Here is an 18,533-nt window from a genome sequence, read left to right as displayed (position 1 = left end):
ATAGAAAGAGAGCAAGAAATGGAGAGAGAGAATGAGAAATGGAGAGAGACAGAGAGAGACAGAGAGAAGAGAAAAGAGAGAAGAGAGTGAATGTGAGAGAGAAGAAAGAGATAAGAAAGGAAACAAAAGAGAGAAATAGAGAGGGGGCACAGAGAAAACAGAGAAAGATAAAGATGTACAGTATAGAGACAGAGAAAGAAAGGAGAATTATTCAAGAAAATAAATGTTTCAGAGAGAGAGAGAGAGACAGAGAGAGAGAGAGACACAGAGAGAGAGACACAGAGAGAGAGAGAGAGAGAGAGAGCAGACAGCATGAGCTACATGACAAGGGAAAAAAAAAATGAAAGAGTGAAGTGGTGTTGTGGGGGAGCATGAGAAATAAATGGAGCCGGGGTAGTGAAATACAATGATGAAATATAAATATAAATCAAAATATATATAAAAAGCCATGAAGGACTCTTTCAGCATTCTCACCTAGGATTCTCAGACAAGCCCAGAATTCACTGGTGCTTCTCTTATGCCAGACAAACCCTGCCCCGTGATCAAATCCCTGCTCTTAACCTGTCTGTACCTCCACACACTTCAGACTCAAAAGGGTGCACCAACTACATCACAAGTGGCCACTTGCAGCAGGAGGAGAAGAGCGTACAACAGCGAGCGGACTTTACAAATGCAATAACCTTGTCCTTGTAGTGAGCACAAAGTGCTTTTCTTTGCAATATTGCACAGCAGAGCTGAACTCATATTCCTTTAAAGCTGCATTTGAATTGTAATCGCATAAAAAACAGAGAATTTGAATATTAACAAGCGTATAATTTTATATTACACAAGACAGAACACACATTAGTGGAAGCATCTCATAAACCACAGAAGATGAAATAAATCACACGGATGTAATGTCCTAATCATTTTAGCAAAGAAGGTCTGCTAAACATAATGTTTCGTATTTGTTTTTAGTGATTTTATTTAGCCACATTCATGTTTTCTTAACACCATACTTTACATTTTACCCAGGATCCACACAAAAATCCGCCATCTTCCTCAGCTTCATGCAGGAATAATTAGTTTACTCCACTTTCAGCGCACAGTTAGACTTCTTACTCACTATATATGCTCACTACATACAGTAGCATATAGATAATAATTGTAGAATACACCTAGTGCATTATATACCCAATAAAACGCAATTTGAAATATAGCCACAGGAAATTGTGTGTAATAAGTGCCAGTTTGAAGTTAATTATATGTAAGATCACTTTTGGGACACATCCTGTATTTATCATACATTAATTTAACAGGATATAAAGTATGGCTAAGGAATGCAGAGAGTAACAGCAGTGTACTTCAGTAATAGGGTGAATATAATACAAGTTCAGGGTAATACACAAAGTTTCCAGCGAAACAGGATGTTGTGGACAAAAGTCCTTTATTAACAGTGCAAGCAAAACTCTTTCTAAAGCTGTAGGACCTGAAACCATTTGATTTTCAAAATGGTTGATTAGATAGCTAGATATTTAGGTTTTGATCACACATGTTAGTCAACTCAACAGTAGACCATTCATATGTGGATTTTTGTCTTTTTGAAAATTTGCATAATACTTCCGAAACACATAATGCTCAGTAATTCCTTAAGACTATGTACCGCTTAATCAACAACTTCATAGCATGCTAGCTTGTTTGTGAATGAGCTAGCGTAATTAAGTAAAGAGAAAAAGTATTAGGCAACAAAATTTGACAGGTAATGTAACAAATTGCAATACATAAAAAATTTTAATATTAATTTTGTTGTTAGTATTATTTTTTGTTGGTTCTTAATGTTTAATCCACTAAGCTGTTGCTGTTCTGAAAAGGAAATTGCATAAGCTATCAGTGCTTTCTATGCAAATTCTGCTCTTGAGCTCTACAGTCAGGCTGAGTTGATTCTCTATAGCCTCCAAAAGGTCTTTGAAAAAAACTGCACTTAATCTAATAAAGTTCTTGAACAGTGCTTATGATAAAATGGGGATTTCCAAAAAGGGAAGTGGCAAGGAGAAGTCAACAAGGGTGTGTTAACGCCAGCATTGGAACGCAGCCCTGTACTAGCGTCAGTCAGAGTCAGAATATCTGACGGAGGGTGAAAAAATAAAAAGAAGGTGAGGTTGCAATACTAAGAGGGTGAAGCGGAGCATGGGGGAATGTCTCTGTACTGTAGTCAGCAGCTCTGTAAGGAAGAGAAGCCTGTCTGTGCTGAAGCATCCGCTCAGTGCAGTCTGCCTCGAACCCTGCCGAATGGCATCTTCTCCCATGTGGCTCCCTCATGTGGCCACCCAGAAACATTACAACACAAGATCATGGGAGTTCACCAGGGATGCACAAAGTTAACATTAACTTCTTAACATTAATGCCATATGAGAAGTATTTTACTTACCCAGTGAACCAGTTTAAGTTTACTAAAGCAGGGGTTCTCAAACCTTTTGCTGCCAGGAACTCCTTTAACTGTAAAATACATTTCTTGGAACCCTCAGAACATAATCCAATTATACAAATAAAATTCTGGGTATCTACTGACGCCACAGAGCCACAGATCCACAGACAGAAGGTCCGAGTAGACATTATTCATAGACGCCTTTGTTTTGAGCCTTGTTTTAAACTCATTCAATTCAAGTGAGCAATCAAACTGGCTAATAACTATATGAACTCAATATATATAAAAAATATGAAACCTAAAAACTCAGTAAATACATAAGTTTTGCTGTTGGTACGTTGTGATTTCCACCACTGTAACTATTTTTTTCAATCACACGCCCCCTTCATATACTACACAGGACACTTCAAGCAAAAATTTATATTTATTGAGTTTTTATATTTGATATTTTTACACTGTCCTAAAGAACCATTCAGTCGGTTATTATTTAACCACCTGCTGCTGTCACAATAGCCTTAATCAATTTCCACCACAGAGATCCTTCCACATAATAGTACCAGCTTTATTTTTTAAGAGAATCCTTAAAGGATCTTCAGTTTGTTCCTCACAGGAAGCTTCCAAGTAGAACCCCTTAAGAAAGCAAGAACCATTAACCACCGAAAGAACTCTTGGGAAACCCTTTTCTCTAAAAGTACACATAAACCTAACAGGTTGAGGTGTTAAAATAAAACAATACAATGGTTTTAGATCCAATAGAGAATTAAATAATTTAAATTCTACTCTTAAATAAATTAACTGAATCAGTTTTTAATACTTTAAAATGTTAAAACCTAAAAAAAAAAAAAAAAAATACCGGAAAGATACATACTTGTAATAATAATTTGATCATAATTATTATAGTCAGTAGGAATGATCTGCTAAACTTTGTTGTATTAAGACCAATATAATTATGTATGACATGTCAGGCAACAAACTTTATGAGGTCTGAAAATCAGATTAAGCCAATTCATGGACTGAAGAGAACCGTGAATAGAGGACTTGGCACCCACAATTCTTTTCAGTTTCTTCAACATAGATGCAAAATTGTCCCATATATTTTTAATAGATTGTTCAGTGTAACACCAGAGAGTAGCAAAGCCAATTAACAGTGGAGGCTACATTTTTCAACACATCACTTTAACTTATCATAATGGAAATCAGCAGAGCCAAGGAAAATTTGACTCCAGATCAGCCGTCTCACCCCGCAAGCGGGTTTTCCACTCGCATACAAAAGAGTACTTTTTGATTAAAAGGGGTTTTAAAGGGAAATCCCGTGCTCACAGCCACATGCCCTGCCTACAGCAAAAGCACTTGTGTTCAAAGCCACTCGACACTTTTATGTGGCAGCACAAGTGACCTTGGGAAATCTCGGACCTGACATTACTCAGTTCAAAAGTTTCCTGTGACAGCCATGATGGGTTTTAACTTGCCAGCAGGCATGATGGTTATCTTTGGCTGCTTTTCAAGAAGGCAAATCGGAAAGTGTTTCCACTAACCTTGAAATGACCCAAAAACTCAAAGGTCAGCTTGAGACTTTAAAAACATTGACCAGTCAGACCCCACAACAGCCATCAGGATTACACAAAGAGCAAGAGAAATACATTTTAAAGCCACAGATAGAAAGATGCACAAGCATGACTGACTAAAGTCACCCATCAGCACCAAGTTTCATCTAAAAGCCAAGTAAACGTCTAAATCTTGAGCTCGACCCTGTTCTCATTACTTAGGAGGTTTGGATTATGGGCTTGGATAATACTACAGCTCTTTCCAGCACATAAAAGTCACCTCTTCGTACCACTAGTCTGTGCTGTAGCTTGAAAACTCTCAACTTTTTTGGCCATTATTTAGTTAAACACATCTAGCACCTTGAAGGGTTCTTTAGTTTGTCTCTTTGGAGGGAACTCCTAGAAGATCTGTGTATAATCTTACTACAGAGGGTTTAGATTTCAGGAATAGTTCCAAACAGAATCACTTTAGAAAGCTAGAACGCACCCAAATGTGCTTACCTTTGTGGAAAAATGTAGCAAGTCATTTCAAAACTATCTGAATTAACCTACTAATATTAAAACAAACCAAAAGACCACGGACAATCTGGTAATAATAGAATGTGACTGAATTGAATCTTGAATTGTAACGGCATTTACACGTTGTAGTGAAGTGTATCTCCTGTGATCCGTAACACCAGCATGTATTATCAGAGACTGTATGAATGGAGACAGCCCAATGATTAAAATATGAATGAGGCTGTGTGTAATGCTCAAAACATGGCAGCAGTATTGCCTGTAGTTCCACAACCACAGACACAGATCACACGTTATTTACAAAATGTTTCAGATTTTAACAGTGATTTCAAATCCATGTTTGAAGGGTAATCGATCTGTTTCTGGTATATGACTCTCTTCCCACACAAGTAGATAAGAGTCTGGTTGTGTATGACTGAAACTATTGGCCCAGGAGCATCAACAAAACGGCTGTTGAGTGAACAGACTTTACTAAGATCTTGATATTATGCATTAATGTATACGTGAGCTGATTATGTTTAACCAGCAACTTTCTGTTCGTTCCTCATTTTCAGCTTTATGTAAAACATGGTTGCCACATCAAAAAACTTCCATGTATGTCATTATGCACTATACTAGCAGGGATTATGGTTATCATATGTGGCTTAAAGACATCCTGAAATTAAAACTGACCTTTTTTTTTTTTTTTTTAACCTTGTTAGCCCATGTCGCTTGTGCACGATTCTTTGCTTTTTCGTCTTAAAAGGCAAATTTCATCTTTGCTTGTAATCTTCCACTAAAACGCAGCAACTTTTGCCTGCCTCTATATATTGAAATTTTGACTGTACATCGCAGAAATTTCTGAGTTTGTTCACACACCAATGCCAATGGTCCTTTAAATGAAATGCAGTCTAGTGTGTAGATCTGCCTTCATGTTTCATTTTCACAAGCCAAATCCTGATGGATAAAATTTAAATCCCACCTTCAGCATTTGCACCTGAATTTTCTCTTTTACTTGGAAATGCAAGTAAAAGGAAATTTGCAAAAAAACTCAAATTTTATTTAAATTTCCTTTTCAAGTTGTCTTTACGTGTGTCTCAGTCCTGTGGTTTGGTGATCACATTAAAATGTTTAAAATCTCTAATTTTATGTGAATAATCCCTGCAAATTATATCATTTGTACACATTTTATAAAAAAAAAAAAAAAAAAAAAGACCAAACCCATTAGCTAATGTTAATTAACTGCAAATCCAATGCTTTTGTTAATAACCACCAGAGGGCAAAACAATAAATAGGGTCTAATCAGTATGCTTGACTGCCTTCAAGAACCAGACTACTGCAGTCCAAACCAGTACAATAAAAGTATTAATCAATCGTATAACAGTGTTGCCATGCAATATGCATCAGCAAGGGCTCAAGAGCACAAGCCAAGCACCACAAATGCTTTCACTTTATAGACAACAAAAAGCTATTATATATCTCAATACATGTAGCCCTTGAGGAATTCCTGTCACAATAATGGTACTTGCACACTACACACTTAGCAACACACAAGCTAAGACAGAAGGTCAGCACACCATGTACGCTATGTGTGAGTGTGAGAGCATGACTGAGATGTAATATACGAGCAACCTGCTGAGTAACATGAACCCTGCTAAGCTGCCATGAATTATGGATAAGTGCTGTGCGGCTTCTGTTACTGCGTGCACTGCTGACCTGCTCCAGCACACAGCTGGAAAAAGCAGCAACTTTACGACCCCATGTTTATGCTATTTCTCCTGGAACGTAATTTGCAATGCGTAGGAAAAAAAGTTATTGTAAAGGTTTCAAGTAGACTTATGGTTCATGCTGTACATTCCCATCGTAAATTCACCTCGTGCACAGTACGTCACGTTTTCTGCTCTTATCGGGGCCTTAAACGTGACTTGCTGTTAAAAGCATCACAAATGAAAAGATAGCAGTCTTGTATTTTCTCTCATCAGATCCAGATCTAAAAAAGGCCTTTAGAAATTACAGACTCATAAGATTAAGATATTTTTTTTTACTTTAGGTCATGAATCTTACATTAATTAGCCCTTGTTAGTGAGGGGAAAGGAAGTGTGTGTGTCTCAGTGCTCACAGACATGAAGTGTTCTCACGTTTCTCTGCACGCCATTTCTCTATTGTGAATATCATTTTTAATGACAACGATCACTGATACTGCTCTGGCACTCAGGTGGTTCATCCTCATGCCCTCTATTAAAGATAACCACAGCCTGAGCTTTGAGAACTGACAAAGATGTGCACTACTGTTTTTATTTTAGACCACAGGATGCTTTTGTATAGGCCAGACATGATCCCTTTCAACCAGTGCAACTCATTAGCTGCATCTATAGAACAATCGTATCTATGCTTGGTACAATAAATGTGATGTTATTGTAGGACATGTTAAATTTTTTTTCCCAGTCAGGCCCACTTCCCAATTTTTTGGTGAGTGTTAATGCTTTTCTCAAGGGTCCAACACTAACAGGGATTTAAACTCTCAGCCGCTTAACTCAACCATTACTCACATGATTCAAATTTCCATTCAGAGTATTAGAGATACAATTCACCCTTTCTCTAACAAAAGCCATTCTTGTTCTTTATTCTTTCTGTTTTTTAAAATAATAGTTTTTTCCTCACTTGTGGAAACATATTATATATTAAAATATTTAGTATCATCCTCCTGATTTATTTATTTATTTTTCTGATTGATTGCAAACTCTCAGATTTTTCAGAGTGTTTCTGTGGTGTAAAGATATAAGGCGGCACACATTTGAAATTCCTTTGTGATCCATAACCATGGGCAAAACCAAAGAGCTTTCAATGTAAATGAGACAGATGGTTGTTGAGATGATGGATAGAAATATACAAGTAGTTTAAACATCACTAAACCACAATCAGGCCACAACAAAAAATATATATACACACACACCACAATAAAATTGCCAAGAAGAGGCCACTAAAAGGGTGCCAATACTTTTGCAGTTGATGGTACATGTTAAAACTGTTAAAGTAACTCTGCAGTAAGCAGGATGGAGTGGTATTTTATGCACAGTAACAGCATAGTGCAGCAGCTGCACGGCTTTCAGTGCTAAACATTCTCCTCTTACCTGCTCTCGTTGTCCAGGAAGACAGAGCTGGTGCTCTCGGCCAGCGCTTCACTAACAGGCGACAGACAGAACGGCGAGGAGAACGTATCCGAGTCGGAGCCCAGCGTGCTGTCGCGGCTCACCTCGTCGGCCGACAGCTCGCACGAGCCTTCATCACCCTCTTCCTGCTGCTGCAGACCTGACTCAGGGGTCTCCTCCTCATCCTCATCTTCTTCATGTGCGGGTGGAGGGCGTGGCTGTGCCAGGCGGGCACGTCGGCGGCGTGGGTTGCGTCGCACAGGTGAGCTCTCGGGCGTGATGTAACGCAAGGCCTCTTCGTCCTGCCTCTGAATGCGTGAGTTGGGAACCCAGGTGAGGATGAGAGTAGAGCCCAGAGTCTCGTCCTTCTCCAGGTGGACACACAAGTAACCTGCACAAGAACAACGGAGAATAAAACTGTATGCCATTCTGAAGTGATTATCACTACGCCCTAATCCCTCACATGAGGAGAACACTGAAGCGGCCATTTTGAATGCATTTCAGCTGCAGTTTGAAAAGCCCATGCTGTAGTGTTCTTCTGTCACACAAGAACAAAAAACACTTGGGACTTTATTTAAATATAAATATTTTTCAGCTTTAACACTGAAAGCACAATGGTTTCAGTTTGGATACACAGTGCCAGAAAGTATTCACCCCCTGGTGATTATTTGTTTTTTTGCTTTGTTGCAACATCAAATTAAGTACATTGGAATGGGATTTTTTTTATCAATGAAAAAATGGCAGTGTTTTGATTTTTTTTTTTTTTAAATAATTTTAAGGACATGTAAATAATTGATTTAATTTTATTTCTGTAGAGAGCCACTTAAAAAGGAGCAGAAAAAAATCCTATTCTAATATACTTCAATTTGACGTTGCAATACAGCAAAAAGAGAAATAACCACTAGGGGGTGAATACTTTTTGGAGGCACTGTATGTGTTGTTGAGTGGAGTGTAACTAGCAAATATTTTCATTCCTGACTATACTTCTAAATCTTCAATATTCAAATCTTCTATAAGCATATGGAAAAGAAGTGCTTTGTTTTAATAATTTAATAAAAAAAAAGCAGAAAAGGCTCTCCTATGACATAAGCTTATCAAATCAAAACAAAGTTTTTAGGAATAACACAAGCTCATCACAACTGATCGACTGAGAAAGTTCTGCTAGCTAACATGCTCTGGTGTATCACATTTACTTGCATTTATTTCCACTAATTAGCTGCTTGGAAAATTATTTGGATGGTACAGGAAGTTAAAGCTGGTATATTCCCCGCAAACTCACCTCACTCTCCCCACACACACACACACACACACACACACACACACAGACTCACACACACACAGACAGACTCACACACACACAGACAGACCCACACACACACAGACAGACAGACCCACACAAACAGACAGACAGACCCACACACACAGACAGACAGACCCACACACACACACAGACCAACACACACACACATACAGACAGACAGACCCACACACACATACACACGCACACACACACAGGCAGACCCAGACACACCCAGGCAGACAGACAGACCCAGACACACACAGGCAGACAGACAGACCCAGACACAGGCAGGAAGACAGACACACACACACAGGAAGACAGACAGACACACTCACACAGGCAGACAGACAGACACACTCACACAGGCAGACAGACAGACACACACACACACAGGCAGACAGACAGACAGACAGACAGGCAGACACACACACACAGGCAGACAGACCCACACAGACCCACACACACAGACCGACACACACACAGACACAGACAGACCCCATGGATTTATTTGGATTATATGTCATGAATCTACACAAAATAGCCCATAATATTGAAGTGGGAAGGGGGGGATTCAACATAACTTTCAAAATTATTTACAAATAAAATATATAAAACTAGTAACTGCATAAATATTCACCCCCTTTGTTGCCATCAGAACATAGTTGCCATCAGAAGTCACATAATTAGTGGAGGTGTAAACTTCAGGCTTCCACAGAATACAACATGATTTCTATTCTGAATTTCCTATGATGCGTTTCAGTTTACTGTACATTTACTGTCCAAATCATCCAATCATTACACTCTTAATAGCTGGCTGAATGAAGTCCATGTGGAAAAATAAAGAGGGGTGAATACACATGCAAGCCGCTGTAGCCAGATTGAACTGAGCAGTAGACTAGAACCTTCCCGCAAACATGTGGAAAAAACATCACACAGTAGAACACACTGGCAGTAGCACACAATGACGTGTTTGTTTAAAAAGGACTGAGCTTTTCAATAATCCTTAATTTACTGCATATTTGCTGCATGCATAGTTGAGTGCAGTACCTGGGTGATGCTCGGGCAGGCCGGGCACGGGCTCGGCCGGGTGCACACACACGTTGTTCTTGGAGAATATGATCTCCCCGTCCTGCACGGACCGTGACCCCGCCGAGCCCGCATTGAAGGTCAAGAGGTCAGAGGCTTTGGATGAAGCACGCCGCAGGAGCCGACCGAATGACATCTCCAGTGCCTGGCTACTGCTCCCATCCTCTGAAACATAGAAGTAGAAAAGTTACAGCATAGTGAACAAAGTTTTTATAGAAACTGGACATTTCAGACAAAAGTCTTTCAACAGATTTGCAAGCAAATTGTTTCAGAAGCTGTAGGAGGTGAAACCAAATGATTACTTATCATGAAACACTATCCCTGGATTTTATTATACAGTGGGGCCCAAATGTCTGAGACCACTAGTGAAAATGCTTCTATTCTGCATTCATTTCTAATTTAATACAACAATTTTGATATTGATATTATGATATAAAATGATATTATTGACAACAACTTGAGTGAAAAGTAGAATTTGTGAAATATTTACATGAATTTCTTAGTATCTGGTATGTCCCCTTTTCGCTTTAATGACAGTGTGCACTGGAGCTGGCATGGACTTTGTGCAAAACCTTACGATCCATTTTAGATCAAATCCATCAGAGTGTCGTCTGAACACATGCTTCAGTAGAAGAGATTAGTCATGAGGAAAATCTGACCTTTTGTGCAAAGCAGGTAACATGGTCAATATCACAAATTTGCTTACATTTAAATAGGGACCCAAAAATAGTGCAGAATCTTGAATCTTAAATATTCAAGTTATTGAACATTTACTTCCATTGTTTTAAATTTTTCAAAATTCTAAAATCTTCTGTTTATTTCCAATTTTATATTTTTTAAAAAAATTTTTAAAAAAAACAAGATTTTCAACATGGTCTCAGACTTTTGGACCCCACTATATATGACAACAAGTTTAATCTCTGAAACAAAAGTTAAAGTAAACTAGTAATCAGACCTTAAAACTTAATTACTGCATTATATATGGGGTTAAATATCACATCCATATTCATTATGAATGACAACTTGGACTGCCCTCAGGATGTTCTCCCTTAAAACCCAGCCCTCTTTGGAAACACCAAATACACGTTCATCAACAATATGCTCAAAGCTCATGCTGTTCGTTTTTCTAAAAGTTCATGCATTACTACAGTGCTGCTGAAGTGTCATGGTAGTTATTTTAAATATGGTGTTGCCACAAATTAATATATTAAAGATACAAGTTTCTTGACACCTATTTCGCAGCCAAGACATACTTAACTCTTAGCAACTACTGTATTTTAAAAAGAGAGAGGCACAAATCAAACTAGACCATGAATTATCACTGTGGATAAAGGAACCTGAGCATGGAGATGATTGATAATATAATTTCAATCATGGAAGTGACACAAAGACATACTGGAGTTACTGGCATTCCGACATGGGTTATACCATTAGCCTACTTTCTCAAATTCTCGAAGTGAATACTTTTTCACGAGTTCCTGCTAAATAATTAACTGGAGGCCATGTATTGAGTATAACACATTAAGTCACTGGCACAATTTTTGGCATATTGTGGCCTTAATATATTAATTTGTGGCTACACATTGCTAAAAAAAATAATGACCATGTCACCTCAGTGGCTTCTGTACTTATTTAGAGAGTTAAATTCTGTGCAGTAATAAATTGAAGCACAGTAAAGCTGAAAAATTTCCATAAGAAAAAATGTGTAGTTAGGAGTCAGAGCCAAGTCTATATCCTGGACTAACAGCAGGTTATCTGTAATTCATATGAAGTCCCACCCTGAACAAATACACCAAAGAGTGACACACACACGCACGCACGCACACACACACACACACACACACACACACACACACACACACACACACATATATATACACAAAAAACCACCACCAGTCACCACCATGTAAGATGATGTAGCCATTTAAATGGTGCAGTCCACAAATCTCAACCTGCATCCAAACTTTCTAACCAAAAGGCAACATGGTTTGAAAACACATTCTTGGCTTCCTTTTTTCACCCGCAGCAGCAGACCGCTGCACATGTGATGAACTTCTCCTTATCAGAAATATACTGTAACTGTCTCTATGCTTGCTTTGCCCTAATTTGGGCATGATCAGTCTAATGAAATGATGTTTTTCAAACTCTGTCTACGTAATGTATTCTTTCTCTCAGCTTTGTTTACCTTTCATGATTAACTCAGCTCCATGTTTCCTGCAGTGAGAAACAGCGATAAGCTTGTCTATACAACATGCTCTTTGTATTCATATTAAATCAGTTTTGTCATCTTAATTGTCAATCACATTCCAGTCACTTAAAGGAAGAGAACTGGGCTTCAGTCGATATAAAATTTATGGTCAAATAATATTAATCGTTTCAGTAGTGTGTTGCTACTACAATAATTTTACCAGTCATTGAGATTTACCTCTTAGAAAAAAATGTAATAAATAACATCATCAAAAAGTGGCTAAAGATTTTTTGTTTCTATAAACTCCTGAATGCTTGAGGGTTCTTTGGGGTTTTCTTTCTGTGGATTCCTTATGGGATTTATGTTCTTCTATCAGAAATGGTTCCAGAAAGATAAAACCAGTTTGGGAAGTTAAGGACTGGGTCTTAACCAAAGATCTCTTAAGGAGCCCTTTTTCAAAGAGTGTATGTGAATGCCATGATTAATCATGGTATATATATATATATATATATATATATATATATATATATACATACACACACACACACACACACACATACACACACACACACACATATATGCACATATATGCACATATATACACATATATACACACATACATTTACATACACACACATACATATATATATAAAGAAAACACAAACAGTATTCAAAAGGATAAAAGGAAAGAAAGAAAATGATCCCCTTATTCCCCTTTCTTAGAAAGATATCTTTCAGAACAAGTTCTCCATAAAAAGAAGAGAACCACTGGGTAAAAAAAAAAAATGAATGGCTAGACAGTAATAGACAGAAATGCATTTACACATGTATTTTAAAAAGAAATGTTGAAGTAACTGTATAAGCATACACCTAACTAACTGTGAAACTATGACACCATAACAACCCTAGCTGATAGTAAATTTTTATATCATGTCAATTAGGAGTGGCCAACATGACAAAAATATTACATCATAACTCTCAAAGCTATTTGATAGATGGTATATATCATGATATATAAGTTTGTTCAAAAACTGCCAGCAAAAAAGTAGCATTGCATTAAAAAAAAACTGTTTGATACTTTATTTAATATCTACAAAACTACATTTATTTTTCTATTTAAAAATATCTTTAAAAAAAATATTTTTTAATTTATAAAAAATAAATTTAAAAAACATTTAACCCTGAAAGGAGAAAACAAAATCAGTGCAAAATGTAACTACAAAATGTAGTAGACGTGTTTTGTGTTTTACATCAAATCACCTGCTTCCAATTAGTAATTCTTATGAAAAATGAATAAAAAGATATCACAGAAAAGTGTATTGTGACATAACTGATCACAATATTGATATTATGACGTCATATTGCCCAGCCCTAATATCAATTGTCTAATCTAATTTCTCTGATAGAGCAGTGAGAGTTCCATTTCTTAAAGTCTTCCTCCATTTCTTAAAGTCTTCCTCCATTTCTTAAAGTCTTCCTCCATTTCTGAGAAGTACTCATGCGATGCAGCTTTGAAGATTTAACCAAAATAAGGTGTATTAGAAGACACAACACAGTTAGATCTCAGTAGCATGTGAACGCTATTAAAAATGCGGTCTACTTAGGCAGCCTACAGGTGACTGGAACCCAGAGGGATTGACTGGATTCCAAAATGGCCACTATAACAACAATATTGAGCATGCTGAATACTGTGACTGATCTGACTGACTGTGATCATATAACTGATCATTATCAGCACATGCCTACTCACATGTGACAGATGCATGACGTCTGAAGCGTGCCTGCTCTTCCAGACTTGTGACTGGCTCCTCACGACAAATGGCCTACTGACCTTTGCTCTCAGAGAACAACTTTATCAGGATGTAATTACGCCATGTGTTTGTGAGTGTGTGTGTTGGAGGGGGGGTATATTTGTAGTGGGACTAGAAATAATGCTGCAGCTGTAAAATGTGATATATCTCTCAGGTCACAAGTCAGAGAGTAGGAGAAAAGGGCAACTTCTAGCAAGAACGAAGGTAAAAAGTGCTGCAGTCAGCAGTATGGCCCTGAAAGACAGAGCTGTGGTGATCCAGAGAAAACAGAAGTTAGAGTCAGCTGGCTGAAAAACACTTAATAAATGAGAGCGGTGCAAAGAACAGGAGCCACTAAGTGACATAACAAGCATGTACCTGATTACCCTCATCAGGGAAATTCTATAGCAAGCAACATGCACAAGTTGGTAAGGGCTGCATGATATGATATTCATATTACAAGTGTGAGTACTCTGTATGATGGTTAAGACTTTACTTGCATTATTTTTGACCAAAATTTGTCCACTGACATTTGTTAGATCACAGGAAACATATCAGTCTGAAGAAAAAAAACCCTGTGAAATCCAAGATTATCCATGGTGACTTATAGGAGTGCTTTGTTTTCTCCTTCAAAAACATAATCCTTATGCTAGACAAATAAGTCAGGGTCTCAGAATACCATGAAGCTAAGACTCTGTTTTAAAAGCCTGTAAATAATAATAATAATAATAATAATAATAATAATAAAGGCCTCAGTGGTGAAGCATATGGCCTTGCTCATGTCATGCATTACTGTCATCACTTCTTGGACACTGGCACATTTCTCTCTCTCTCTCTTACACACACACACACACACACACATACACACACACACACACACACACAGTACCTTCTTATCAGTCTCATAGACACTTAGATGGCTTTAATCCTACTGACCAGTATGCAGTGTATGGAAATGGCATGACAAACAAAGCTTTGCACAGAGTTTAGTGCAAGTCCTACAGGGTGATTTGAGTAAGTTATGGAGCTAGTGGTGAAAAAAAATCTTGCTCAACAGTTAAAAATATAATCTAGCAGAGTTATAAGGGGAATAAGTGGTGCAGTTATTCACTCCATCTGCCTCTGAAGGTAAGATGTGGGATGGAGGTCGTTAGGCCTGATCAGATGTATATGATGCTCGGATATTTTGACATGATTTTTATATAATTTTAGGTCAGACATGCGAGTATTCTGTGCCATGTCGACGTGCAGCAGCATCACATATGTTATGAAAGCGCAGCATCATTAGAGGGTCATGTTGCTCAGGTTTACTCCTAATAAAACCAGACACATCATCACAGGTTGCCACCGTATGGGACGCTGTTAGTGCTGCCTTCAAACGACCAAAAAAAAAGTACAAACAATCAGTATCCAAGCCTCACCTTCAGCCCGTAAGGAAATGACGATATTCACCGCTCGTCCATCCCGCAAATCGTCCTCGTCAGTAAAATGACATTCACAGGACTGTGCTAAATGTTCCTGCACCCTCCGGAGTGCGTGTGTTTATTCACAGGACTTCAGCTGGCACATTGCTGGCTGCTGACAGGGTTGCCAGATTGGCTTGCCTATTTCCAATCCATAAACTGGCCAAAACCCGCCAATTCATTAAAACAGCCAGCGCAAAGTGAACAAAGCAAAAAAGTGTATCCACCAGCCCGGAGTGTTAATTATCATTCCAATGTGGAAAAATAACCAAGAGGGTGGAGTCACGCCCAATCTGGCAACCATGATATACTACGTTGAAGGCCAATCCCTTAAAATTCCGCCGCTTCCGGAAAGACAATCCGCTTCCTCTGAACACCGTGGGTTTTATTTTAGAATATTTTTAGGCTTGTTTGCAAGAAAATATAGAACTACGTACAAGAAAAGAGAATAAAAAATAATGTTAAAATGTATTGTAGTATTTTAGGAGAATAATTTGCCGCTGTTGTGACGTTTAGAGGTCACAGTTTGCAGGTGTGTGTGGTTGGTTGAATCCATCTGGACTGAGCGCGTCACTCATCATCAGCACCACCATACAGCAGCATCATCTCTCTGTGTCCTCTACATGGAGCTTATACCATACAGTGCATGCTACTGTGCATGATCCACATGGTGTATGGTAAAATTTTAATGCTATTATTAATGATAGAATAGGGCTTTGTACATCTTTTCACCTCATATGCTGTGCCATGCTGTATCAAGCTGACCAAGGTTACCCCTTCTTCCTTAGAAATTCAGGAAAGGGTCATGATCATGGTCATGATTCTTGGGTCAGGGATAAAATTTTCACAGTATTAATCGCTAGTGTCTCAGATAGTCTGTCTCTTTGTTTTCCCTTTCCTTGCTGTCCTCCATGGCAGTGTGTTCCTTAGTAAAGTACTCTCACTATGCTGATACATTTAATCCCCCTGTAATCAAATATTAAAACGCAGGTTTGAGTTTGACTCAGTGCATCACATGTTGTGTGAAATAAAAGTTTCTATACCTCTACATGGACATACATCCATCAAATGCACATTTGGGTTTTTCATTTGCAATTATTTTTAAGAAGGAATTATAAAGAAACACTCAGTTTGGATGAGGTGTACCGTGGTTATCCAGCAAGCACGGATATAAAAAATCTTTTTAGACTTAAAACCCAATTTGGTCATAATACATATAATAGGACAGTATATAAAAGGAAAGCTAACAACTGAGGAGAGGGAAGGCTCACATGCTCGCAAGTGACATGTGCTTCCTCTAAGTCACATGAAGCCAGAGAGATGCATCTTTTCAAACTGCTGCTCATGCTGAGTCACAGGGCAGCGTAACACACTCAGAGGAAAGCTCTATCTGCCCTCTTCTGCATACACGTACTCACAGACACCCATGATTGGCTAGTGCTGTATATCACCCCTCCCTCCCAGAGACCACAGACAATTTTGGCTTGGCTGAGCTAAATATGTTGGTAAGAATGTTTAACAAACATTCATTCATCTTCAGTAACCACTTTATCCTGGTCAGGATCCTATCCTTGGAACATTGGGTATGAGGTGGGAAAACATCCTGGATAGAACGCCAGTTCATCAACGGACACCATGCACACACACACACACACATTCACACATAGGACAATTTAGTGCAACCAGTCACCCACAATTCACTGTGCAAATATTCTGAGCAAATATTCAAACATGCACAAAAAATGATATAGTTATGAACTTGTCACCAGCGTTTTACACCATCAGGTGACCATGCAGCCATACACTGAGATGGAGATGATGAGCTGAAGCAGAGATAAAAACCAACACAATGCCACTGACTCTGATTATCAGCATTTGCTGACATCAAAAATACAAATAAATAAATAAAAATCTTAAATGAAATTCAAATTAGTATTATAGTTTGGTTCAATTGATTGAGATCCTAGGTACAAGCAAAACTGACTTGTGTAAGCTCACATTTTTCCAGATACAATGTAATTTAGACATGTACATTTATCATTATTCAAAAAGAGGACTGTCGTGAATCATTTGAACAGCACTACAGTTTATCATGCTTAAACTGGATGATTTGGAGTATGCAAGCTGTTTATCTCAGCAAAGCACACGTGATACAAATTTTTGGGATCTTCCAAAAGTAGAAGGAGAGAAATAGAAGGGAGGTAGAGTATATTGTGTATTTGGATACACATGCATTTGGAATCCTCTACCATTAACGTTTCATATAAATGTGTCTAGAAAACGAAGAAGCCTTTATTTGTCACATATACATTACAGCACAGTGAATTTTTATTTATTTATTTATTTTTTTGCATATCCCAGTTTGTTAGGAAGTTAGGGTCGGAGCGCTGGGTCAGCCATGATACAGCACCCCTGGAGCAGATAGGGTTAAGGGCCTTGTTCAAGGGCCCAACAGTGGCACCTTGGCAGTACAGAGGTTTACTATGTCAGTTTTAAGCCATTTTCAGAGTTCATGTCAATGTATGCTCTCCTGTTGTGGTGAGTCTCCAACAAATCAATCAATGCTGACATTAAAAACCATCAGAACTTAAAATTTATTTCCCCAAACCTGCCTCACATAACATACAGCAACTAGCATTAACATATCCCCAAATTTCAGTGAATTGCTCAACTTGTAGCTCATTCAGTTATTCACTGATCTTTACCCCTATATCCTGGTCAGGATTGCTGTGCATCTTGAATCTCTCTCAGGCATGAGGCAGGAATACACACTGAATGGGACACTAATCCATCGCAGTTGTCTCATTGCCAATGTAACATGATGGCTGTCTTGAGAGCTGCTAACTTGCTAGAAACCAAAGCTAACTAGTAGATGGGTTTGTTTAACAGAAAAAAATGCATACCTCTAGTTAGGATCCATCCTCAGGTAAGCTGGTAAACTAACGAACGATAGTAAGGCAAATGCTACGTTCATAGCACGCTAAACATTATGGCATACATTTTATTAGGAACACTTGTACACCTGCTAATTCATGCATTTGTCTAATCAGCCAATCATGTGGCAGCAGCACAGTGCATAAAATCATGCAGATACAGGCCAAGAGCTTCAGTTAA

At 38.2% G+C, this 18,533-nt stretch overlaps 1 protein-coding gene across 1 annotated transcript in view; it reads right to left on the bottom strand.

The window, feature by feature from the left end:
- tbc1d16 (TBC1 domain family, member 16) overlaps nt 1-15,687 on the bottom strand; it is a 36,549-nt gene extending 20,862 nt beyond the window's left edge. The window contains exons 1-3 of the mRNA XM_026916961.3: nt 15,378-15,687; nt 9,940-10,143; nt 7,575-7,983 (exon numbers count right to left, since the gene is read on the bottom strand). Coding sequence (XP_026772762.1) covers nt 7,575-7,983; nt 9,940-10,114 — 584 coding nt within the window. The 5' untranslated portion in view covers nt 10,115-10,143; nt 15,378-15,687. The remainder of the gene's footprint in view (nt 1-7,574; nt 7,984-9,939; nt 10,144-15,377) is intronic.
- Between the last annotated feature and the right edge of the window lie 2,846 nt (nt 15,688-18,533).

Source organism: Pangasianodon hypophthalmus, chromosome 13 (assembly GCF_027358585.1).
Source record: "Pangasianodon hypophthalmus isolate fPanHyp1 chromosome 13, fPanHyp1.pri, whole genome shotgun sequence".
NCBI lineage: Eukaryota > Metazoa > Chordata > Actinopteri > Siluriformes > Pangasiidae > Pangasianodon > Pangasianodon hypophthalmus.
Note: the sequence above shows the minus strand (reverse complement) of the source record. Positions and strands in the feature narration are given on the sequence as shown.